This window comes from Limanda limanda, chromosome 3, assembly GCF_963576545.1.
Source record: "Limanda limanda chromosome 3, fLimLim1.1, whole genome shotgun sequence".
Lineage (NCBI taxonomy): Eukaryota > Metazoa > Chordata > Actinopteri > Pleuronectiformes > Pleuronectidae > Limanda > Limanda limanda.
Genome location: NC_083638.1, coordinates 9345342 through 9371435, shown reverse-complemented (window position 1 = coordinate 9371435; position 26094 = coordinate 9345342). Strand labels below are relative to the sequence as shown.

Below are 26094 nucleotides of genomic sequence, written 5' to 3'. Positions count from 1 at the left end.
AGGATGTGGTGCGAGTACATGAGTCAGAAGTCTCTCTTTAAAATGCGTAATAACATATTAACATTTCCTCTTTAAAAAATGGAGGAAGTAAAAACTAATAATTGTTATTGCAGTGTGCTGTTCTCTGCTGTGTGGTCTTACCGTCCCATGCATCGAACATGTCCGTTATGAAGTAGTCTATGAAGGAAATCTGGGACTTCGGGATGCTACAGGTGTTTCGGTCAAACACTGGCATAACCACTGGTAAACCTTGTCTCTTCTCTTCGTCCGTCTGTAGCAGAGACGAAGGCACGAGTGATCATCACAGACAGTAATACATGCAAGAATAAAGGACAAAGAAACACAGTGAAGCTGTTTGAGGTTTCTCCTCTCACGACAAGCAACTACATTTTTTTCTCCATACCTGTGCAAAATACTCCTCTGAGATGCGTCCAGCCCACTCTATGCAGAGCTCCAAAGGCCTGCATGGATTGGAGATGTCCGCACACTTGATCAGCATCCGCTTGATAAGGATACGATTCTCAGGAGTCGTCAGAACGCCTTTGACAGATTCCTCGTCACTGTTTGCCTAGAAAAAAAAAGAGAAGTAAAGTTCTGCTTATTAGTGGCAATAGACAGCTCTTTATCGCAAAAAAGCAGCTGAATGGGTTTAAAAATAACTGAGCGTGTCTGTGCATGAACTCAAATGGGGGGGAAAGCTTGCCACCGGCATCAGATAATGTCTTAGTTTTCTTAATGTCAAAGGAGAGTCTGTATTCAGTGTGTGATAGATATTAGTTACACATGTACAATCGTAGAGCATGCTTCATGCAGTCACATGGTTTGCAGGCTATAAGAGACACTTCAAGTGAAAAAAAAATCTGAGATTTCAGATAAATAATTTTAGGCTATGTGTCATCTTAGAGGAAGAAAATCATCTGATCAGTCTGTCGCCTGCGTTAAAAACAGGAAAGTGGAGCAACTCGACAACAAAGTACTTTATCTTTTGACTCATCAGAATCACATTATCATAACTACCAGGACTTGAGCATGAAACTGTCTCCTTGCTGGTTATTTCCTTTTGTTCTTGATTTATTGTGACTGTTTCTGAAATAAATTATTTTTGTACTATTATAACTTTATTTTCATTATTTTATGACTTCTCTCTTTAAATTGCAACTTCTCATACATTATCTTAAAAAAACACAACGTGTTGTAAGAAGGACACAATTAAGTTTCCATGTGTCAACATGACTGAAGTTAACTATACATTCACACAAGATGTGACAAAAATAGCTAAAAACTCTTTATCAAACCTTGTACCTTCTTTTATTGACCTTATATCAAACTCATACACGTGAAGTTAACGTTTTAAGGCAGTGATTGCATTCAATATAAAAACGTAGGGATAAATCATCATAGGGGTAATTTATTTGTATTATTCCTGCCTTTAAGAGGCAAGAGCAATTTTAAATGTCTGTGTTGAGCATTCCTCACAGAGATGAGAAAGATGTTACCAGGTTGTAAAATTCTCTCCCTGCAAAGTTATTTGTGCCCAGGCAACAACAGGCTACAAGTCCCCTGCACCGGTATCCCCATCTCCAGAGCTCTAACACTATTGTTGCATTGTACTGTACAGCACGTGACACCAATGACCACACTTTGTTTGTATAAATGTGTTTTTATGAATTATCTAAATGCTTCCGTGTGTTCTTCCTGCTCTGACTCAACACGGATCTGTTTGCAAAAATTTGGAAATACTATTTCTACACAGTTAGAAACATTTTAAACAGTCGAATTTTCATTGAATTTGTAATCTCACCCCGTTCTCATCCAGAGCAGCCAGTGGCTTGTTGATGCTGTTGACAAATTTGTTAACATGTTCAAAATGTTTCGTCATCTCCGTGGCGAGCACCATATCAATGATGGCCTGTCGTAGTGTTCGATATTCATTCCTAAAGAGAGAGAGAGAGATTGACAGACATCAGATGAGGGAAGGGGGTAAATGCAGGAGAGAGAGAAGAGAAGAAAGAGGGAACAGAGAGATGACAGAGTGGTAAATAGCACAGAAACCCGTGTGAACAGTTTTCCTCCTCTGACTGCCATGACAGTAGCGATGAATGGAAGCTTTGTTCACCTTCCCCCTCTGAGGGGACCAGCACATGTGAGCTTTTCTGCTTTGGGACTCAAATCACATTACTACCCAGCCGCTGTCAACACACACAACACACACACAACACACACACAACACAAAGTTGTACTTCACTTGCTGTCTGTATCATAAACGATTTATCATAAGAATTGTAATACTTTAAACAGATTCCAAATAGAATATGGAGCTGCCAAATTGTCATTATTATTGATAACGATAATAGCATTAATCCGCTACACTGAGGCAACAGATCAAGCAAAAACTAAACTTTCAAACTGCTGAATGTGTTTTTAAACTTGAGGTTTTTAAAAACTAAAATTTTGAAGAAACTCTGGAAACAATTGTTTTAAATACCAACTTCAAATATATACATATAAACAACAATATATATTTCAGACTTGAAGCCACTCACATAACTGCTTTCACCTAATTTACAGATAAATGTGACTCCGTTCTCTCTTTGGTGATTCTGTGATCTTCAGTTGAGCAGATAACAGAAAATGACAACTGTCAACTTTTTTCCAGGTGACCAGGCGTCGCAAATCTCCCACCTTTCAATGTTCTTGAAGATGTTGCACTTGTCGTCTCTCGTGGTGATCTGGAAGGCCAGTGCTGCATGGTGGCTCTCTAAAACAGCTGTGTCATTGTAGAGGATGGCGAGCTCGCTCCCAGCGTTGCACAGGAAGCTGTTGGTGCGGCCCGGGTGGTCCACATCGTGCACGGTAGCAGCGATCAGGGCAGCCACCTCGTCAATGGGATCCAAACTTTGCTGGAGGTGCACATGACATGAAAAACAGTGAGACAGTCAGGATATTGGGGAAGAAGAAGCAGTAGCTCTATCTTGTGAAAGAGAGTTGTGATTAAATAATACGATAATCCAAAAAAAGTTTGCCCTTATTTTAGCTGCATTTGTAAGGGATGCAGATTTCCTTAGATTTCCAAAAATATGGAACTAATTCAATTGGCTGATAATAAATGTGTATCTGTCACCGTCTGTTAGCATTATAAATGTACAATGCAAAAAACTTGGTTCATGATCATTTATTAGGTAATTTATTGCTCGATGGATAGTTGTGTCACAGGGGTGTAAAAAGTACAAAAATATTAGCAAAGGAAACTTAAACAAATAAATAAAGATCATCAAAAATAATGAATAATTCTAATTATCTCCACCAACTGTCTGCTGTCTGCAGAGTTCAGGGATCCATTAACCTTAGTGTGATGTAACTTCACAGTTCACTGGCTAGGCCAATGAAAGATCCCGCCGCTGAGATCAGGAATAGACAGTTTGGTAATCAGCTTAGCATGTGCAGGCCCTCAACTGCTTGTTGAGCCACTGACACACTTGGGAAAAGACCACGACTCTCAGGACAAAGTCGACTCACACAGGACACCTGACAGTCAAGACTGAGCAGGAAGCCACGCTCTGTAGATAATCGATAGAAAATCCAAACAACAACACACTGTTTGTGTTCGGACCCTCAAAATGTTCAATGCAACGTACTAACTTATATAACAGCTAAGCTATCTTTTTAAAACCACTCTGATAAAAGCTAATAATGAGAAATAAAGTGGCAACATTATAAATATTGTGGAGTCATTTCTTGACTATTTTCTCAATAATTAATCAAAGGTTTAGTGTATACATTTTCAGCAATAAAAGTGAATTATGACCACAAAATATCCTGGAAACCCCAAACCATGAAGGACCAGCAAACGTGTTAGAGCAATAATCATAATTAAAAACACAAATAATCTTTTTTCAATTTCATTTCGGTCCATCAGCTATTTTTTCATTTAAAAAAAGCACGATTTATTTTGTATTATTAGTGTTTGTGAACTTACCTTGACCCTCTCCTTGCTGAGGAAATAGGCCGTTGCGTGCAGGACATCAGCTGCATGACTGGAGTTGTGGTAGGAGTTACTGGAGTGGTAGTTAGCTTCAACCAATTGAAGCCAGGAGCGCAGAGTTGCCTCAGGGCAGTTTAGGAATTCACAGACCCCAAAGCGGGAGAAGATCTTCAGGCCCAAGTAGGTCAAAGGCCTGCGGGAGGATCCAGCACAGTAGTTTAATATAAACTCTCATACCAGGCGCTCCCTCCATGCTAAATAAAATTTGACACAGCCCCTCTGGTCTGGCCGTAACAGTGTTGTTGCCTCACCGTTTCATGGTTGCGGCCTCCAAGTTGAAGACGTCAAAGTCCCAAGAGTCCTCAATCTCCATGGTTTTGGCGATGCGAGGGGGGATGTCATTTATGGACAGAGGAGTTGTCAGCTGGCTGGGGATATGGTGGGCATCTGTGAGCAAAGGAAGAGACAAGAGGAGGCGTTCACATAAGTTAAAAAATAGTTGTTCCCTGACTCTGGATGAATTATACAAGGAGAAAAAGAAACAGAGCAATTCATATCATCATGCTTTATGAAAACTTACGTTTTGTGGAAAGTATGTATTCGTTTCCTGACAATCTGCGTAAACCATCCTGTGAACATGAAAGAAAGAAAAAAAGAGTGAGGGACGGAGGAAGCGAGTGTAAAAAACTGACTGAACACATACAGATTATTAGTTCACCATTATCCAACACATGTTGGTGTTAGGACCACAGACCTAAACTTTAAACTTCAAACAAACACAGCTTTAGCCACAAGTTAGGGGGGAATTCCACCAGAGAAGTACTTAATAAAACATTACTTTAAGTCCACTTCTTAAACATTTAAAATTGGACTTCTGGGGGTCAATGATGTCCCAAAAGCTATAACTTGAATCACGAAAGCTTATTTTGTAATGATTTTCCCATAAAACACAGCCATTAAGACGTGGGTTTTAAAATATGAATTGGATTTTGGATCTCTCTGAATGCATCAGTGCATTTTGACAAAGTTACACAAGGAAACGCGTTTAGACAGAGGCAAGAGCGGAACAAATCCCATCAGAATAAATTAGAATGATGGTGATGAAAGTGATGTGGCAATATTTTGGTGGCTTTGTTGACACCACATTTCATTTCCCCACAACAGCCGGAGTTTAACATATTATAACCATATTTATGAACTGTAAGAAATTAGTCCTGAATGACTCCACAATACAGGCACATATGTCAGCTAATTTTAAATGTCATTTGTCTCTGGGCATCTCAACACCCCAGTAGTTAAACAACACTTCTCAGTGCGATCAGTCGTATTTAACAGTGAATAAAGAAATGGGATAGTAATGGGCTGAAGTTTAGCCACACTAGCACTTTGGCTAGCATTGTAATAATCCTCAGAGGACCATTCTTCCTCTAGCGCCACCATGAGGCAGTTGTGGTATTGAAATATGGCATTATTCACATTTACAAATCGATGCGCCTCATAGGATGAATCAACGACCTTGGTGACCTTAGTCTTTTTCCTCGTGTAATTATCATTATCCGTGAACTTGTTTCATGCTAACTTGAAACTAAGGCTGATTGAGCTAATACTGAGTATTTAGTGCTATTAAGCAAATGCTATAATTAGCTTTTGTCAACTACAAGCATGTTAGCATATAACTAGCTTTGTCACTGTTAGTATGTTAGCATTATACTAGCTGTTGTAACTGTGAGCATATTAGCATTAAACTAGCTTTTGTCACTGTAAGCATGTAAGCATATATGTAGCATAAATCTGTCTCTGTAAATACAATGTTAGAAGCTTAAAATCATAGAAAACATTGCGATCATTGAACCCTCCACTTCTTTCAAACCTTTTTTGCCACTCGTCAGCTAAGCTACTGACAGGCCCATATCATGCAGCCATTTGTATTCTGGGCGTCAGCGGCACATGGGTGTGTGTTGCGAGCGAGTGAAATGTTTACCTCACAAGTGAAAAGGGAAGAGCAGACGGGCTCATCTTTGACCCAAGCATTGTCTCATGATGGCGCTGCCTCTGTACACACTGGCTATTTTAAGACTTTCTCCCCAGAAAGATGACAGCTCCTCTCCTAACGTCGACTGGCTCTTTCGGAGCTCAGAGCTCGCACACCTCAAAACCACGAGCCAAGAAATAACAAATGCAACCAGGCACCTCATAAACCAATTTGATCGTACATAAATAATCCTCTAACCCCAAAAGCAAACCTCATGGTTTCTCCCGTTTCATCAGCCTCTACCACTAGAATTACATGTGACACCTCTGTGTCTCCAGAGAGCGCATGTATAAGTGAAGCCATGCTTATTCATCTGATCCAAAGAACAGGATGTTTCCAGGCCTGCGGAGCCGAGAGGAAGAGGTTCATGTGAGTGTGTGCAGGGTGAGGGGGGGGAGAGACGGGGAGGGCGGGGTGGGTTTTCCTCTCCAGCCTACAGGAGCACAAAGGACAATCTAACACTTCCTTTGGGGTCGTTGCCAAGACTGCCAACTTGGCACTCTTTCTACTTCTCTACTTCACCATTGCTGTCTGTTAATCCCTCTCTGTCTCTCTCTCTGTCTCTCTGTCTCCAACAAAAATCCTCACTTAAAAGATACACACATTACAGCATCTCCGTTTTCTTTCACGGGTGTTCACGTAGACCCTCGTGTTATCACCCCCCCTGCAAACGCTCCCCGTGCGTGTTATCACCCGGGAGTCGCTTCAGGAAGCTGCTTGGGTGTTTCAGACCCAGCCAAGGACCCCCGTGCTCTCAGGGACCCCCCCGCTTACCGTCATCAGCCCACCCACGAGGTCATTCGTATGGGGGTCTTCATCCTTGTTGCCGAACTGTGGGGAGTAGAGCTCGGTGGTCCTCAGGATCTCCAGCACTCGGTCCAAGGCTTCTGCTACGGGCATGGGGCTGCTCTCCTGCGCTGCATTGATGATGTTGATTACCTTGAAGAGGAAAAAAACAAACAAGTGATCTAAATATGTATTTGCACTTTTTGAAAACAAACAAACAAGTGATAGACATAGAAAAGGGTGAAGCATTTACTGAACCAGTCGAGAGACCGTTAGCTAAGTCATGAAAACTGGAAATGGGCGGCAACAATAGACTGTATATAAAGATGGATGATCTTAACCATCTTGATTGCCCCCTGGTGGCTGACTGAAGTATGGGTCATAAACCCTGCCTCCTCCGTGTTAGCGGATGGGACAAGGAACCAACTAAAAAGTCAAATTTTTCTCAAAGATGGTTTCTGTCATTCTAGGCATCACACTGATGTTGGTTCAAGTGTTCATGTCTCTAATACGTGTGGTTTTAATTAGGTATTTGATGTTATGCACACAGGGTGAAACATTACGATCGACAGCTGAGACTAACTCGCGATTGGTCATGAACATGTATCGACAGGACCTTGACTCCAAGGCTGTATATCACCGTCATTACTGCACAGACTCTGGCTACAAATGACGGGGAAGTGGAAATCTATCAGAATATCCTCAATAATTTAATATTAATTTAATCCGTGGTTTGTCAATGTGATGTCACCGCCATAGACCCTCAGAAAATTACTGCTCCTGGCTAAGGAATAGTCCAGAAAATATTTAAAAAACCACGAATTGTAGTTTGAACACTTTCATTTTTGTTCAAATAAAATATGAGATAGAATGTGGTCATTGTTGAGCTTTGAAATGTATTGGTTTGAAATTTAATATATCCAAACTTTCAAATGATTTGTTGAAATGAAGTGGCAGTTGCATTAACAGAGATAAAAGCATATTAAGTACTCTGTGTCTCTAAAATAAAACTATATTTTTTATCTTAAAATATCTCTCTAAAATAAATTAAAGCGTTGTGAAATCATTCATGTGAACTTGGTTGTATTAACAATGGGAACCTATGGCGAGGTCATCAAGTATGTGCAAGAACACAAGTTCTATGTAACTCATTTCCACACAAACAGTACCAGCAGTTCTATCAGTGCTTTATTCTAGAGAGGATGACGCCTTCAGGGACTGACTCCACAGTCAAATGATAGAACAGAGGAACTGCAGTGTGTCATATGACCCATCCCTGGGGACTTTCTCCGTTTCCGACTATCCACGCTGCAGACTGCATTTAACCAGTGAACCAGCAGGTCATTCTGGTGCAGCATGCTTTCCTGTCCTGTTGCATGAAATGTGGCGTTTTATCAGCCGATCTCCTCTGGACATGGTTTGCGTGGCCTCAGACTCCGTGCTCGTAGCTGTACAAGAAGAGCTCATGGCGATTTGTGGCAGCTTTATAACCCAAGAGTTTGGTCATGAGACACAGAACATCATTATAAAGAGCCGATCACATGATGGAGGCCGGGAGGGATGATATGGAAGGAGAGGAACCAACCTTGGTGATGGGAGCTTCTATAGTCATGGAGTGGATTCGGGCCATCGAGGAGTGCCTCCGCTGTGAGCTCCCTGAAAACAAGACGTGTTATAAACTCAAACTTTGACAACAACAAATTAAGCCTTTACTTTCCAAAGAGTTTGTTTGTGTGTGTGAGTGTGTGTCCAATCAACACATCAAGGCAAACAGACTACTGGGAAGGTTTCACAAACTGGAAAGAAACACCCAGACTTTCCATCATCTATCTCCCCTCACTCTCACCATCGCTCCCCCGAGACGTTGTGGATCTTACGTCCAGAGAGCCTTTCCTCCTGTCTTTGTGCTTACTGGATTGGATGTCTGGGGAGAAGAAGACAATTTCCATTACACACAAACACAAACACAGTTCAAGTTTAGTGACCGGCTGACCTGACCCCCCACTCCCCCATACTCTTGTACTTGGAGGAATGGGAACAGCAATTTAAATCTATATATCTCCTTTCCACTACCTAGATCTGTTCTGGGCATTTAAAGCATAATGCAGGTGTTTGACTCACTTTTTTTTTATCTCAACTAATTCCATATTAAAAAGTGTTTAGCCTAAAAAACCATCCGTACAGCATGAGGAACAAAGAATCTTCTGTGGATTATAAGTCAACGTTAATTTTCTTGACTTTCTCCGCCTTATTTTAGACTTTAGATCACATATGGCTCCGACCAAGAACAACTAATTCCGAGTGTGTGATTTGATTTGAAGGGGATTTACTGTTATAAAGGGATTAACATAAAGCCATGAAACTGTTCTCTTCTCTGAAGAAGCACACAGCTTGGGACAGTCTGTACATTTCAGTTCAAAATTACAGGAACAGGGTTACTTCTGTTTTCTTTTCAATTTCTGACTGTGCTTGTAATAAAATAAACTTAAGACTTGCAATATGGAGACAAATTAAATGAAGAAATAAAACCAATTAAAACACCAGTCACTTTGACAGACCAGAGGCAAGTAAAATAAAGCCGTTGATACAGTTTTATAAACCAAAAACAATGTTTGAAAGTGACTTATTTTCAGTGAACTGTGGAAAGGACACAGCAGAGTTATGATCCCTGTTGTAGATGTATGTACTCTATTGAGTGTGTTATTCTAATCTAGAGGAGTGGTATTACTGGACAATCTTTGCCTTTATATGGACCACAGAGAATTTCAGGTTGGATCTTACCTGTCTGAGACTCTGCCTGCACACGTTCACCAGGTTTTTCACTCTGTGTGAATAGAAAGAAAAAGCAAATTCATATATGCAGGTCAGAAAGATCCTTTCACTCAACGATTCCATCGAGACCTGGTGTTAACATCAGACCTGAGTGATCCCATCACTACAGTTTCTTAATAAATACATTTTCACGTTTCTCAGTGTCCAGACATACAATTATCTGTGGACACCAAACAATACAATATATCTTTCCCATCTCCAACCATTCAAACATCTGGTTAAGATCTAGTAACTGCAAAGTTCATAACATATGATACCATCCTAAAACTGAGGTCCTAGAAATGTGGTGCTGAAACTGATGATTGACATTTCCTAATGAGTAAAGTCTTATTTCATCGTAAAGCTACGTGCATAGACTTGCTGAGCCTCTCCCATCTTCTCACAGGAGACACATTTGGGACGTATTTTGTAAACAGACAAACTTAAAGCTGTTCACTTGTGATGTGATCGCTCAGGACCAGGTCAGAACAGGGCCATTATCAAATCAGCAAAAATGGAAAACATGTCTCACCTTATTATTATCATTTAAAGGCCTGTTGAAAGACACATAGTGTCTGATTTTTCTGTGAAAAACAGAGAAGCTTATTAGTAACCGTGACAAAATAAAGGGATACAAACAACCAAAAGAGTTCCTCAGTACTTTACTGTCACTCACCCTCCCTGTCCAATTACAGGTGTGATCTTCACATTTTGTTGAATGCTGTCTCCATTCTTCTTTTTGGCATAATAAATCCCCTGCCACTCCTGCAACAATAACAAGACAGAACCACAGGGGAGGAAACATCATGTAAAGATCAGGAGCATATTTATAAAAATCGACAAAATAAAAGATCTTATATTGTCCTAAAAGTGGGTTTGGACGCAAATCAAATCAAACTTTTTATTTTAAGGCACATATTCACAAATAGCAGTGGACTGGCTGTAGCGTGGCAGTGTTTGTGGTGCAGGTCAGACGCTGAGTGTTTCATAGAGCACCGAGCGGCTTCAATGGGAAGAGGGGGGCGCTCCTGGAGTCCGGCGCACTTGTTTCATGTCCCTACACCTACAGACTAGTGTGGCAGCTCAAAAAGAACCTTCCTGCTGTTCAACCGACTGGGACTGACCTTCGCTCTCTGTGTAGTAAGATTACAGTGCAGCCATCAGCCGCTGTTCTCATTCACATGAAACAGAGCTGCCGGACGGCCGCTGGTGCAGACTGACAGCACACATGGATGCACGTGCTTGCATGCAGGCACAGACACAAAGGCAGAAGCAATTTTCGACCATGCTTACAAGACTGATCTGATTGTGAAGCGATAGACTACAGAGACATCTCTGTTATTTGTCCAGATTGTGTTTGTAAGGAGATCTTTTACCATCTCTGCCAAGGAGGTTATGTTTTCCTCAGGATCCGTCTGATCGTTAGCAGGATTATACAAAAACTACTGGACAGATTAGCACAGAACCGGATGGAAGGATGTGGCAGGGGTTGGGGAAAGAACCCATTCAATTTTAGTGCAGATCTGGATAACGAGGCAGATCCAGTATGTTTTTCTTTTAGTTAATTGAACATTGCAAGATTGCGTTTTGCAACATTTTCTTTGATTCCTCAAAAGATAATCAATGTATCTTGATGAAAAAACGTAGACATGTTTAAGGGAATGATTGTGTGTATGTGTGCAATTCGGTGGAGATCAAAAGCAAAATCCAGAATTACCTGTATGAGATGATTTAATGAACGTTTATTACCTTTCCTTTCCGTATGCAGGAGTTTATTGTTTCAAGGAGATCAGGCTTATTCTTCTCACTTTTAGGCACTTCTATAATTTCCTTCCCTATTAGCTCGCCTTGTTGGTAGCCCATTGTGGACTCGTAGGCAGGGTTCACGTACTGTGGAGGAGAGACAAGCAGAGAGGTCAGGCACTGAAGGGTGATCTGCTGTTTTGAAAATCCGCACTCAACAGTTCAGACACAGTTAAGACGATGACCTCTTGCCGACCAAGAAACTGTTTTTCAAAGAAGCGGATACATTTTTAGCACATTTCATTTTTACATGAAAACATAACATGATAAAGACAAGCTACAGGGGATTTAACAAAAGGAGCCATTCAGAGGGACGGAGACCGAAACTATCAATACTTGAGATCTGGGGTCACAAGATATGAATGAACAGAGGGAGGAGGGGGAAGGGGGGTGGAGGGGGAGAGAGATAACTGTACACTACAATAAACTCTACAAGAAGTATAAAAATCTATAAAGAAACCTACTTGAATTACTTGATCTTCAGAAGTGATCTCTATGGCCTCCTGGCTTTGTTCTAGAGCTGTGAAAATAGCATTTCCAGCCCTTGTGCACGTGGAGAGAGAACAGAAAACAGAATTAAACTTTGCAGCAGTGTCCAGCATGGACTTATTTACATACAGTATATATGGTGAACATATATATATCTCCATCTAACAATTCAAGAAGTCACTCTCTCTCTTTGTGGCTTCTCAAGAACCGTTGATCTTATCAGCTTTGCACTTGGCATGTGTATTTGTAAAGGCCCAAGGAAGTGCAGTGTCATATTTAGTGGGATTTGTGACAAGTGATACATACAATATTAATAACATTAACAACAACTTATTCTCCAGTTCTGGGTTTGCGTACTGAGTCGAGCTCCATTGAACTTTGAATAAACAGGTGAACAGCTCTTTGTGCAGCAGTGGTGGTGAAGCGTCAGGGTTTTGCAGACACTTTTTACAGTTTCAGAAATAAAAGTGCAACCAGCATCACCACAAGCCAAGTAAACAGCCGCGTGCAAAGAACGGACACTGCACTAGAACTTCTTACTGAGATTTACAACCGCTAGTATCACTGATACAACACGACTCACCTCAGTTTGAACTGCGCCCGCACCTCTCCGTGCTCCAGCTGTAGCAGCTCGTTGTAGCAGGCCATCATATTGGCATTCTCCACATATCTCTGAGGGTCAGAGGGCAAAACCAAACAACCGGGGTCAATCAAAGACTCAACTAAACTAGTTCCCATTTTCAAATCAGTGCCATAACAGGATAGGTTAAAATATTCTATCAAAAATAAGTAACATGGCCAATGCAACAGTCTCCTGAGGAAATCTGGTGTCCTGCGTTGCTTTTTGTGGTGATAGTCAGGATAGAATAAAATGTACGCAGGAACGCAGGATACACACACACACACACACACACACAACCACACACACGCACACAATGTTTCTCACCCTATTAAAGCCAGCATTGATCAGGGGCATCACAGAGGCTTCTTCTCTGTCTGGCCTTAAAAAGAGAAAACATGTTAGCACCCAAACACTGCCATGACTAATGCTTGTTTGGAGAACATCAGCGGGTTACACCATATGACATGCTGCAGGCCTACAGACCTCTTAGTCATGCATTCAAATTCTAACAATACTTCCAACCCTTAAGCTACTGAAAAAGACAAGAAAAAGGCAGAGATGTAGAGGGGGGTACATACCTTTTCACAACGGCGACTATCACAGTGTTTTCTGAAGAGTTGACCGCTCTAATTGACCTGTATGTAAACAGAGGAATCCCTTTTAGCCAGTGAGCGGGCCGGTGGAAAAGCCTGTAGCATTAAATCAATGTATTTTTCAGTTTTTCACGCTCGGATTCTCCCAGGCAGGCAGAGCCCAGTGGTGCAGCTCTGTGAGGAGGCCTAGACCTCTGAAAGAATGCTGTGTACAGGGCCACTCATCCGCCTGTGGTTTTCCCCAGCCAGTGGTCATAAAGGGCCTTTAGTTCCCCATCTGAGCTCGTGCGTGTACATTGAACATATGGATTGGCCAAAATGAATGGGGTTAACATACGCACTGGGCAGGGCAAATGAATGTTTGTAAATGTGTTTTTGGTTTGGGCAGACGCTAAAGATAGAGTTGGTATGGGCAGGCACCGCTCGTTTCTCATTGACGTGACTTTGCAATGGAAGCGAGGCGAACCGAAGTGAGGCGGCCATTTAGCCCCACGGAGTCATAATCACACGTGTTTCCAGATATAATGAAACGCATGAAAAGCAGGGCTATAATCAGTCCTATCGAGATCATCTGGTTCGGATTATGTCATCAGCCTTTAATAACAGTCTCCAGCAGAATTTAAATTAAATTTAACTGTGTCCGCTGCATTAGTGACTCCAAACCAGGGGCACTTAGAGAGGCAGCCGCCAGGAGCTCCATAAAAAGACAGTGGAGCAGTGAAACTCATTTGAAAATTTAATTAAATAAATGTATCCAAGTTTTCAGATGGACAGAAAGATAGTTTAAAGTAATGTATCGATATTAAATAGTTAAATAGTTAGAATTAATGCAAGTGATAATTTGTTAAAATAGTTACAAATAATCCTAGTGGACAAATGCATATATTACAAATAGTAATATTAGTAGATACAATAGTTGAAATAGCTTAACTATCTCACTCAAGTAGTTTGTAAAGTAAAGGTTTAATGGATGAAAGTTCAAATAATAAAAAGTTACATTAATGGATATGGATAAATAGTTCAAATAGTTCAAAATAATGTTAGTGGATAACATAGTTCAAAGTAATATATTGGTCTAATGACATTGTTAATGTAGTAAAATCACTGAAATCATTAGTTGAAAGTTATGGACGAATGGCAGCAGCGTTCAGCTTTGGCTCATCTAGGTTTGTAGCTTGAAACTTGACCCCACTGACCTCCCAGCTGAACACTGACACACTTACAGTACATTTCAGCCATATGAACTATATTTAATTGGACATAAACACTTGTAAACCTCTACACTACTTCATTCCAGAGGTACAACTTGAAGTGCGAGTACATTGATGGTGAGAGAAGTCACTTACCGGCATAGTGCTTCAGCGTCAAAGTGTCTGGAATGTCTGTGGTCAATGATGACAAGGTCGTGATGCTTCTCCAAGAAGCATTCAAGAGCCGACTCGGGTGTTCGCGCCATGCTGCACCTGAAGTTCGCCTTCTCACATGCCCAGCAGAAGCCATTACTCTGACTGTCCTCTTTGGCAAAAACTAAAAGTACCTGCAAAGACAAGGGAGTGGATAAGCACACATATGCATACAGTGTATATATATCAGTCTATATCAGCAGATTTGTATTTTAAATGTCCTCTTCAAATGTCTTACTACTGTTACTTCTAATAAGTTACTCATCTAAATATTGGTTAGAAAGATCTTTACCAAGAGCCATAATATCAAAGTGGAGAAAATACACTGAAAACAAATGCTAGAACAAACTGAAGTTATGTCTTACGTATTTTAATACTTGTGTTAAATTTGAAATGTATTTCCATTGCTCGACTACGGCAAAAATACGCTGATCTGGCACAAGAATAAAACCAATCCAATTTAAATCCAGCATTTCCCAGAACCCACAGTGAAATCCAACTCATATGATATACACAGAAGAACCAAGGAATTCTAAGTGAAATTCAATTTTGATATTTGTTGTTTGTGGTTAAAGAAATGTTTTAATGTAAATGCATTTAATCTCATTATTGCAGAATTAATTGATTCATCGACAAACTGTTGCACTAATTACGTTGGGGCCAAACCTGCACAGGCCTTGTAGATGTACAATAGTTTTGTATTTCTTTAGATTTTTTGATCATCTACATTTTACTGGCCAGAGAAATGATTGAAATTATGAATTTATGACTCATGGTTCGGTTTGCAGAAAAATATTTTATGCACAACATACGAGAACTATGACGTTGATATGTTTCTGTAATCTGATTTGGGAAACCGACAAGACAAAACAAAGCCACACCCAATTTAAAATCTAAAATTAGATAAACAGAGGAACTAACCACTTTTAGTCCACACATTTCTACTTGATAGAGGACTTTAAAAACATATGAACAGATGTAACAACATTTTTGAATGCGATTATTGTTCCTTTATATAATATGTCAGTGGCAAAACCTGCATGTATATTAGGACTCATTGTTTGTATCTGTGGAGACTCTCAGTCATCCAGGTCATGGTATCTTCAGAAGTTGTACATAAGCATCATGTGTTTCTAGACGAAGTTTCAGGCTTTTGAATGAGCGGTGAGACATCTTCAAGAAACACAAGCAAGAGCAGCTGCCTGTGTGTATGTGTTCACTTCTTATGTACAACTTCTTAAGACTAAAGACAAATATGTTCCTGTACAACATACGAAAACTATGAGGCTGATACGTTACTGTAACCTGATTAGTGACACTGGTATAGCCTTCACTCTGTGCTATAAAATGAGTAAAAGACACAAGAGAGCAGCAGGAACATGACTTGGATTTGCTGGGTGAAGTCAGCACATCATCTGTTCGTTCGTTCTCATTTGCGCCGCTCGTACTAATCCTCCCGCAGCGTGGGCTCCACTGTGACCTCAGGGCTCCAGTGGACAGGCCCTGATTGATCAGGCTCGGCTCGCACACGGGGCGTGGCACCCATTTGATTGTCCGCAGCCGTGATCTATGACACAATTAGGTGAGGTGGCCTCGACTGGCCGGGGCCCCTCCCACCAGTCTGTGGTAGAAAGTGCTGCTCCTGCCATCAAACCAGCCATTGAGAGCAAAGCACGCTCTCCCTCTCTTTCTCGCTGCCAGCACACTTTCATATAACCCCTCACTTGCGTAAATGCCGGACCAGAGATTTAGGCCCACCTCCAAGAGCTGTGCTGCACTAAGAGCAGATTCATGAGTCACCCTCAAACAGACGTCATCTCCCCATGTTGGCAGGAGGCAGAATGAACGTGAAGAAGAAAAAGGTTGTTCTGCAGTTTAAAGTTTGCACCTGTAAACTGGAGTAAACTGGAGCCACTGTCCTCCACACAATCAGGGAATAGAGAGGATTGATTCATTCTGACGGTTGCTGTGGATTTATGAGAGAGGGGTTTTACTCATATTCCAACATTTTCCCTACAAGCTGCAATAAGTTTCCTGGTCATAAATACATCACAGGTCAGACCTGCAGCTATGTTCGCTACGCACAGGGAATTAGATCAGAATTCCACATCGGGATGTTGGTAGAAAAGTCAACATTCCAGCGGAGGTGGAGGAACTGGGAAATATAGGCTGAGATAAGGTCTTTACAGATGCCGGGGGCTCAGACTGGACAGATCGCCATCACTCAGTTAAAACACATCCAGCTGCAACAAGACAAAACATAGAAGAAGATTTGAGATAATATGTTTTCTAGCTGCAGATCTTCTAAAAAAAAACAGAGACAGAGGCAAAGTTTACAGGAGGAAAAGAAAAACCGAGCTGGAAGGGGGGGTAGTGAGCGTTTTTTGGCAGTGTGTGGTTGTTCTGTCTAGAAAACATCATTGTTGAAAACAGAGAAGGCCCGGCCAGATCCTGTGAGCCACGAGAAGAGAGGAGGAGCAGAGCGGAGGAGGGCATGACAGGATCAGCTGTGAGTGACAAAAACAGGAAGGGCATATCTCTCTACCTCGTTTTCCTACTGTGGTCACACTGGAGCGCATCAGACAATAAAGAGTCCACTCTCTGCGCTTATTATATGTGGCAATAACTTACAGAACGTCTGAAACAGTACTTTTCTCAGAGTATCTGACCATATATCATTAGTGTTATACTAACTATAGCAGTTTCTGTGGTTATATTTGAATAAAAAAGGAGCTTTAGAGACACCATGGATACAGGTAACACCAAGAATTGTACTCAGACAGCTCATACCTCCTCCAAGGCCAAGCAGTTTTCTTAAATTCAATCATGCTGAGCTGAATTCTTATGGCACTTATGGATATCAGTCCCCTAAACGTGCCAGATTTTTAAAATCTAGATCCATGAGTTACTCCCTGTGACATTGAAGGAAATGTCATGTTACAGATACTGAAAATAAATTCCTGGATCCGCCCCTTGATTTCGATCTGCACCAAATTGAATGGGTTCTCCCCTGACGTACCACTTAAATCCACCAGGGCTTCATCCATATGTTTGAAAACTAAAATCCTGATCCTGACTAAAATCTCTGTAAACCCCATCCACGCTAACACATCGGAAAACACAATAAAACTGTCTGTCATAATTTCCAAAAATCAGTTTTTACCCGTCACTACCACAACGCCCACCCGGAGTTTTCAAACTAAAACTGGGCCGGCAGCATTTCCAAACTTCTCCATTTTTAGGGGCTTTACTGTATGTGTTTTCAAACGAAAAGTGTAACACAAGTTTCGTGGCAATCTGTCCGGTAGTTTTTGTATAAAGTAACACACGTTAAAGGACCAATGAAGAAAACACAACCTTCTTGGTGGAGTTATCGATTTTGAAGACAAACCAAGCAACCAAAGTGTTCAGCAAATCCTCACATTAGAGAAGCTGAAACCAGCAAATGCTTCGTATTTTTGTTTGGAAATATAAAATAAACCCGATTCATTTGCAGTAGGGATAACATCCTGGGAAACGAGATGAAACCAAATTGTTGCACATACTCAAAATACTTTTAAACATTCACTTTTCAAAGACTCCACATTCTCACAGCAGCAGCAGCAGCGGATGCCAGAGGAACGAGCACAGAAGCAAACTGTATAATGAGCCATTGAACGTCAGAGAATGTCCTATTTGCAGTGACGAAACTGGTCCATGGATCCTCTGTGCACTTCTTCCATAACGTGCATTGTTCATTATGGTATGTTCTCGGTCATAAATGTTTGGCCTTGTTGCCTTGACAACCCAAGGCTGCATCGCACACAATGCGTCCATTAACAGTTTTTTTTTCTCCTTTTCTTTGAATGTTTGCATGAAGCCATTTTCCCCCTTTAATCTCTGTACTAGGTGTGGTATCTCTGAGAAATGCAAGATTAGTTCTGACTGCAAACAAAAGGAGGTGACGTTCTGAAACGCTAATGCGAGAAAAATGCCACCAAATATTGACAGTCACACCGAGTTTGGCTCCGGGAAACAGCTAAAAGCCCTTCAATGATACGGACATAAACAGTTCAGCGCGGCACTTCTCCTGCTCTGTGGAAAAAGTCTTATTGGCACCAGTCAGTCACATGCTCGGCATTGTTTTACGATACCTGAAGTGGGTCTTTAAATAACTTCATTGGTCCAAATTGCACCTCTGTTAATGGGGTCTGAAAGATAAGAAGAAGAAAACGAGGATTAGAACAAAGCAAATTTCATGAACATGACATTTTATGACTTACTTCATAGTTTGTATTTGCACCCTTGTGTTTTTAACCCCTAGTGTTTTGTTGACAATGCTCCTGCCAGCACACTTGATGAAAGTGACAACAGTACAACGAATTATTAGGACCCTAATATTGTAATTAAACAAGAAATGGCTAAATTACCAAATAAGGAAATAGCTCTCTTATTATATATATATAAAACACTGGTTTACTGCACTGTATTATAGTGATAATCCTCGTGTTAAGCATCAGTTTGACCCCGGAGAGACTTCTCATGGACAAACCGTGAAAACCTCCTATCAGAGAAACCTGAACAGACTCCAGGGGTTTAGAGGGCTCCTGTCATGTAAGAAATACCGTCAGTGAATAAAAAGATCCAACGTATTCAACCATGTTTCACATCTGGAACGTCTGAGACCACAAACCGAGGTAAATACATTGTTTTCTGAAACGTGTCATCAGTTTAAAATGAAGTTTGCAAGCAATTCTCAGAAAATAAACAAACTTCACTACGCTGATGAAGGACATGAGCAAAAAGAAGAGTAGAACCACAGAGCTAGATCCTCTTGCTATGTATTGAACCCAGCATTGAAATAGAACTAAAGTTTCTCTAGAACTGTGACTTCAACTCCACAACAATCAAGACTAAAACATTATATTTTGAACTCCACTAAATTTATTTAGGAACTTTATCGACATATATACTATGTATTATTCCACTGTTCCAGATTAATAATACAAACTGGAATAAACTAATTAATTATGAAGGTTGGATGATATGGCCAAAAGTTATATCAAGATAAAAATGTCTGATATCAGTCGATACTGATAAGTGTCACATTATTTTTTAGTTGAAAAACCTTGACAAACCGAAACCATCTAACTGTGCTTATATTGAAATATGTTGGTATTTTGTTACATCACTAATGATAAAAATTATACTGTGATAATTATTCAACAATTATTGATATTGTTTCATTTCCCATGCAGAAATTTACAAACTACACAGAAGAAAAAAAAGGAACTAAAATCCGCCTAAATATTTATCAGCTTAAAACATTACAATGATGCTTTCAAATAATCACAATCAGATTATATAACATACATTCGAGCAGCAAAAAACAAACCCATGTGATTTAACCCTCTGATGTCTAAATCAACCACACAGTAGTGGACAGGTTTTCGGCTGATTACACTTTCCCTACATGAGCTTACTCTTCGCTGTCTGCAAATAATTTAGCTTCCTTCCTGCTAAATGCAACCCAGCTCAGGGGTTAGTAACCATAGCAACCAAGCCCCTTGCGGACCGCCATCCCTCTAGAATTCCTCTTCTCCGTAAACAATCTACACATGTGAGGAGGAATACAGAGAGGAATTTCAGAGCGTGCCAAGCAGGAGTAAATCACTTCTTGCTAAATTGTAAGCCTTTTAAAAGCTCCATAGAAAAAACAAAGGGGGGGGGGAAGAAAAAAGCTGATTAGCCCTCCGCCACGGCCAAATTGACGTCATCATGACACTAGGCCGTTTGTTGCAGTCGTCCACAAACAAGGAGTAGGGCATCGGGACGGCTACAAGCTGATGCTCTGTGATCATCTGATCTTCCCCAGACACGAGGACCTGGTCGCATGATAGGCTCATGTGCACTGGAGAGACAGTAAGCATGTGTTTGTGTGTCTGTGTGTGTGTCTGTGTGTGTGTGTGTGTGTGTGTGTGTGTGTGTGTGTGTGTGTAACTCTATAGTAGGGACTAACATATGCCGAACACTAACGCTCTTCCAAGACTCAACAGAGCCTGGTTCGTTTTTTCTGTTGTCAAATTTGATTTCAGTTCCTTTGACCACATGTTCCAGAACAAATAACTGAGCTTTATGAATTTTGAATCGGGAGTCAAACCTCCCCGTTTATTTTCCTGTGGCAGGGAAACAAAACATTCTCTCTTCTATAGACGACTGCTGGGTAAATATCACATATATATATATATATATATTTTTTTTTAAATGCTGTTTCCACTGTGATGCCAACGTGCTGCTGAACCAGCTGAGGTCAGGGTCTTAGCGTATGGAGGTTGGCCGCAGAGCAATGGCAGCTCGCTGAGGCCTACAGCCCGGAACCCATCCACAGAGACCTCCCTCTCTAACTGACACTGACACAACCAATGCAGCTGCAGCTGAGATTGTGTAACTCAAATAGCCACACACACACACTGACACACACTGACACACACTGACACACGCAGGCCTGAACCAGTTTGCCAGCATCTTTGGGCAACGTACTCTTCGTGTACAGTACACGCATGTACACACTGCAATGAATCACTCAGCCAAGCATTTGCATCCCACAAACATCACGCTGGCACTGAACCAGGGGCAAACAAAGCAGGGGAAGTGAGTGAGCATGTAGGCCAGGCAGGCGGGCAGCACTGACAGGGTGTGTGCGTGTGTTGTGTGTGCGTGTGTTGTGTGTGTGCCTACGTAATCTGCATCCCGCCCTCTTGCTCTACGCTGCCGTGTTGTACCAGTCACACTTGGATCTCTCTCTGTCTCCTTCCACGAGCACAGGGCCACTTGTTAATCAGACGACAGGTTCACGCAGTGCGGACACTTTGCATAGAGGTCGGGGTGAATGTCGTGAATTCAGTGAAGCCGGGGCAATAAAGCTAAATCAATGATTATTGCGATAATTATTATTTCTTCTATCGAGACAGCAAACAAAAGTCTAACATATATCAACGTGTGTATGCATTGTGCACAGTGAGGAGGTATGAGACGTAATTGATCTTCCTCACAGTTGTAAAATGTTCTCTCCTCAAAAGTGTTTAAAACCAAAACCTTCACTCGGAGGGAAATCTATTGTCTTTAAACACAAAATAATAATCATAACAATAGTATTATTTTTATTATTATTATCGACTGCTCATCTTGATGTCACTTTTGACCCTACGTCATTTATTTGTTCACTTATTTTGAATTGTTAATCCAGATTGGAAAAGTAATATACTGTATGTCGCTAATGTTCTCAAATTAATTATAGATATCATTTTTGGTCATATCGCCTTGTGATGAATCAATATAAATAACGAGTGAAGTTTACACCCTCTGTGTATTGTGTACATTAACTCCAGTGTCAGTTTATTAGGTACACTGAGTTAAAAATAGTGAAACAGTCCGTCAATAAGTTCAAACCTTCATGAAGGTCACGGTGTTCAGTTTGTAAATTTACGCTGATTCTACTTTATGTTAATATCCGAGGATGGAGTTTGTGGTGCTGCTAAATTGTGTTGCCTGAACCATTTGATCTACTGGGCGGAGTCAATAATATAAACACCTCTCAGTATAACACTGTACTGTTAATCGTTAGGTTACAAATTGTCTGGAGCCCTCATGCTCGATGCGAAAGACGCTATGATGTAAGTTTTGGCGCGAGCATCTATAAGCCTGTGACAGAATTGTGACTATAAACTGGCCTTCAGGCTCTGAGGGACCAGGAGCTGCTTGTTTGACACTTAGTATATTGCTGTTATGGAGGAATCTTAAATTCATGCATTCATCTCCTCTAGACTGGACTAGTGCAATTCCCTTTTCACTGGGATCACTGGCAAGAACATCCAAAAACTGCAATTCATTCAAAACAGCGCTGCCAGGATCCTGATGAGAGTCCGTAAATATGAGCACATAACACCAATTCTCCACTCACTCCACTGGCTCCCTGTCTCAACCCGGATTGAATACAAAGTCCTACTCCTCACCTATAACTGCATAAATGGACATGCACCTCCCTACCTACAAGAACTCATCACTCCCCAAACCTCCATCCGCACCCTCAGATCTACAAGTAGCTCGCTCCTTCGGGTTCCCAACACCAAGCTCCGCACCGTGGGCGACCGGGCCTTTTGCTCAGCAGCGCCCCGCCTATGGAATGGTCTCCCTGACCACCTGAGGGCAACACAGACCCTGGACTCTTTTAAGACTGGCCTAAAAACCTTTTTATTCAAGAAGGCGTTTTTACTTTGAGTTGAGTTTTTAGGACTTTGATTTTAACTATGTACTTGTGGCAGTCTGAGATCCTCGGATGAAGAGTGCCTTACAAATTGTTGCGGTGGACATCTCTGCAGCGGTCTATCCGTTTGCAGTCACCAGATTGGTTAACTAATTATCACGGGAGGAAAAATCAGAGCACCTTCTTCTCTCTTGGTCTGGGAACACGAGACGAGAACAGGTTACAAGTGCACGCAGGCACAACATGCTCCGTGACATCATTACCTGTGCTATATAACATGGCATTGCTCACTCAACACAAATAAAATGAATTATTATTATTATTATAAATCAAAAGTTTGAGCATCATTTCCTAAAAATAACCTCAGAAATCAATCTCCCGACATGAAGTGACAGTTTCCAGGCCGACAAGTTCAAACTCTCCACTGACACACGTCTTCCATGTGTCTTCCAGGTGTCTACAGTTGTCTCAAGTCGGGTCCAGGACAGTCTGCAGGCAATACACCCAATGTATTTACATAGCGGAGTTGCCTCTGACCCTGTATCCTGCTTCCAGTGTATCCGGCCCTATAGATCTCCTCCTCCTCCTCCTCCTCCTCTCCTCCTCCAGCCCACCAGCTTCTCTGTCTCACACTCATCGTCACAAACATGCACACACACACACACCACACCATGTACACTGGGAGAGTGGCTTTCCACTAAAGTGAAAAACAGGAAATTGGATGACATTGTTCGGTGCGCCGACGTCAGCAGAGAGAGATAGAAAGAGTAAACAGCTTCCTCCAGCCCAGAGCTGGGACCAGGATGCAGGGAATCTTGGGATGCCTGCCCTGCCCGTGCTTCTTAGGAAAACGTGCACGGCTGCCCCCATTCACTAACAATCCACCACATCACTCACTTTGACACAGCTCTCCGGCTGACGTGCGCTCTCCCTTCCTCCCGCTCTCGGATCCCACTTCTCCTTCAGCTCCCCAACATCGCTTCATTCCTACTGTAAAACTTCTCCACAGGCGCTCAAGGAGAATATTGAGAGATGTAGAGCTGATCACGCGACAGCAACATGAGCCACGGTGAGCATTTCTTCCGGAGAAGAAGCCAAAGTGTTCTTCTCACTAGTTGGTGTTGTGTGTTTGCACGTGTGTGTGTGTGTTCCGTCTTAAAGTGTGAATCAAATAGAGATGAATCAATGTTCTGCATTAGGTCTGATTAAGGGCAGCAGTCCCATCATCTTTATGTACCAGACAGACAGACAGACAGACGGACGGAGGTACAGACAGGAAGAAGGACAGACTCTAAACTCTCACACACACTGAGCTAAGTGACACATCAGCCTGGCCACACGCTGGGGCCTCACAGATCGCAGCTTTGCTTGCTGCCCATGCTGTGTGTGTTACCTCAAAGAGAATAACTCACTTTCATGTGTGGCCACTTGCATTCGCTGCCCATAGATCTACACCCGGGGCCATCATCGATAACAATGGGGTTTCAAACCTGCGACTGCTTCTAACGCCGACAAAATCGATGAGCAGTCTGGCAAACACCTCACCCAATCCAGTTAGATACACTTTCTACTTTTTAAAAGCTCTACATATTATGAGTTTGGGTTTTTTTTGGTGAATCAGGTGAATCATTATTTCCTAATCTTTAAAATCTCTCTGTTCCCGGGCCCAGTGAAAGGGTAATTATGGAAAAGTGACAAAGTGATGATTATGTGTTAGAATTCAGAGCCTAATGCGTTGGTGTTTTCTATTCTATTTATTTATTTGAATAATATCTCAACAGGGATTTCATAACCCCACTTATTTTACATATAATCAAAAGAAGTTCTTTGTAAGGGCATGAAACTATAATTTATTTAACTGGTCTATAAAATAACATAAATCATTACTGAACGCACACACACGCACACGCGCACACGCACAAACACACAAACACACACACACAACCAAACACACACACATGATTAATCCCCAACGACAGAAATCAACAGTAACTCATTCATCTAAATGCTGAGGCTCACACACATCAACGCTCTGCCCTTGTTACATTAAGTTTGTTACGTGCATGTTTTATCTGATTCACAACATATCAGTGTCTTTCACGCACTGTGGAATAAAGCTGTGTTTAAATCAGTTTGTGAATTAAAAAAGAGAAATAAATGCTGTGGATTCTGCAGATGAAAAGACAACACACAGCCCCCCCACCACCACTACCATCCAAATGAAAATGTCTGATTGCAGTCTATCCATTTAGAGAAATAACTGCAGCCATGTGTGTTCTGGCTCTGTCCACATGTCTTATCCATGGTGACCAAGCCTGCAGTCAGTCAGGCAGAAGACTTTAGTTGAGTCACTGGCATGGCTGAGAGAAAGTAGGCCACCGTGGATCGGTTTGTCCCAGAACATCCTTGCTTTCGCTGCATTTCTACCTCTGCCTCTCTCTCTCTCACTCTGGGTCTGTTTGTGTGTGTGTGTGTGTTTGTGTATGTGTGTGTGTGTTTGTCTGGTGAAATGCACCACGGAGGAAACACCAGCCCCCATGCAACCAAAACTACGATGTCCTCGAAAGAGCAACAACAAATGTTGACTGAATATTCTCAATGTTTAACGAGAATCAGTTTGACAGTTTATTTTGAAAGTTGTGTAACATCAATAATAGTTGATTGTTGTTGTCCAGTGTGTTTGTGTCAGATGCACGAGTCACAAGATAAACAATGGGCCTCCTTTGACTTATAATTGTTCCATAACCTTCAAATTTCGAGAGGCTTTGAAATCCACCTTCCCAGTCGTTGACTATATATATTTATATAGTAATATATTAAAATACCAATAAAGTTTAACAGAGTGGGTAGACAATAATATTGTAAGCATCCAAGGTAATTTTCCTACCAGTTACAAGATTGTGAAAGATGTGCAAGATCAAGGAGAAGAGCTAAAGGATCACAATCCTCAGGTGTAATAGTGACGGCTGTGATTGGTGGATTTGGTGGAGCTTGCTGTTACCATGGAAATGTTTACCTCAATCGCGAAAATCAATGCCCGCTACGATTGGATAAGCATTACATTACATTAGAGCGACTATGATTTCTCCTTCTAACATATACTGTTAGAATTTATTGTCTTTCCAGCGGAGCTTCCAGAGAACGCCCTGACCTTTATCTCTCCTACCTCACCGGCGGAAACACAAGCCAACGGGACTGCACACACACACACATGCCTTTTTTTAGATATGATGAAGAGAATCCAAAGGAATAAAAAAATCACTACAACAAGATTTAATTCAGGAATCGTTGGAAGTCATTGAAATGGGACGTGTAGTTCATTCACTCTTAA

The 26094-nt window shown here is 41.5% G+C and overlaps 1 protein-coding gene across 1 annotated transcript in view; it reads right to left on the bottom strand.

The window, feature by feature from the left end:
- Positions 1–26094, bottom strand: part of pde8a (phosphodiesterase 8A) — a 39747-nt gene that overhangs the window by 958 nt on the left and 12695 nt on the right. The window contains exons 2-21 of the mRNA XM_061068184.1: positions 18655–18711; positions 14465–14655; positions 13104–13160; positions 12850–12904; positions 12487–12575; positions 11879–11957; positions 11361–11501; positions 10288–10376; positions 10144–10195; positions 9582–9624; positions 8647–8724; positions 8386–8456; positions 6789–6953; positions 4563–4611; positions 4294–4429; positions 3977–4175; positions 2683–2900; positions 1802–1934; positions 404–568; positions 142–271 (exon numbers count right to left, since the gene is read on the bottom strand). Of these exons, the coding sequence (XP_060924167.1) occupies positions 142–271; positions 404–568; positions 1802–1934; positions 2683–2900; positions 3977–4175; positions 4294–4429; positions 4563–4611; positions 6789–6953; positions 8386–8456; positions 8647–8724; positions 9582–9624; positions 10144–10195; positions 10288–10376; positions 11361–11501; positions 11879–11957; positions 12487–12575; positions 12850–12904; positions 13104–13160; positions 14465–14655; positions 18655–18711 (2197 nt within the window). The remainder of the gene's footprint in view (positions 1–141; positions 272–403; positions 569–1801; positions 1935–2682; positions 2901–3976; positions 4176–4293; positions 4430–4562; positions 4612–6788; positions 6954–8385; positions 8457–8646; positions 8725–9581; positions 9625–10143; positions 10196–10287; positions 10377–11360; positions 11502–11878; positions 11958–12486; positions 12576–12849; positions 12905–13103; positions 13161–14464; positions 14656–18654; positions 18712–26094) is intronic.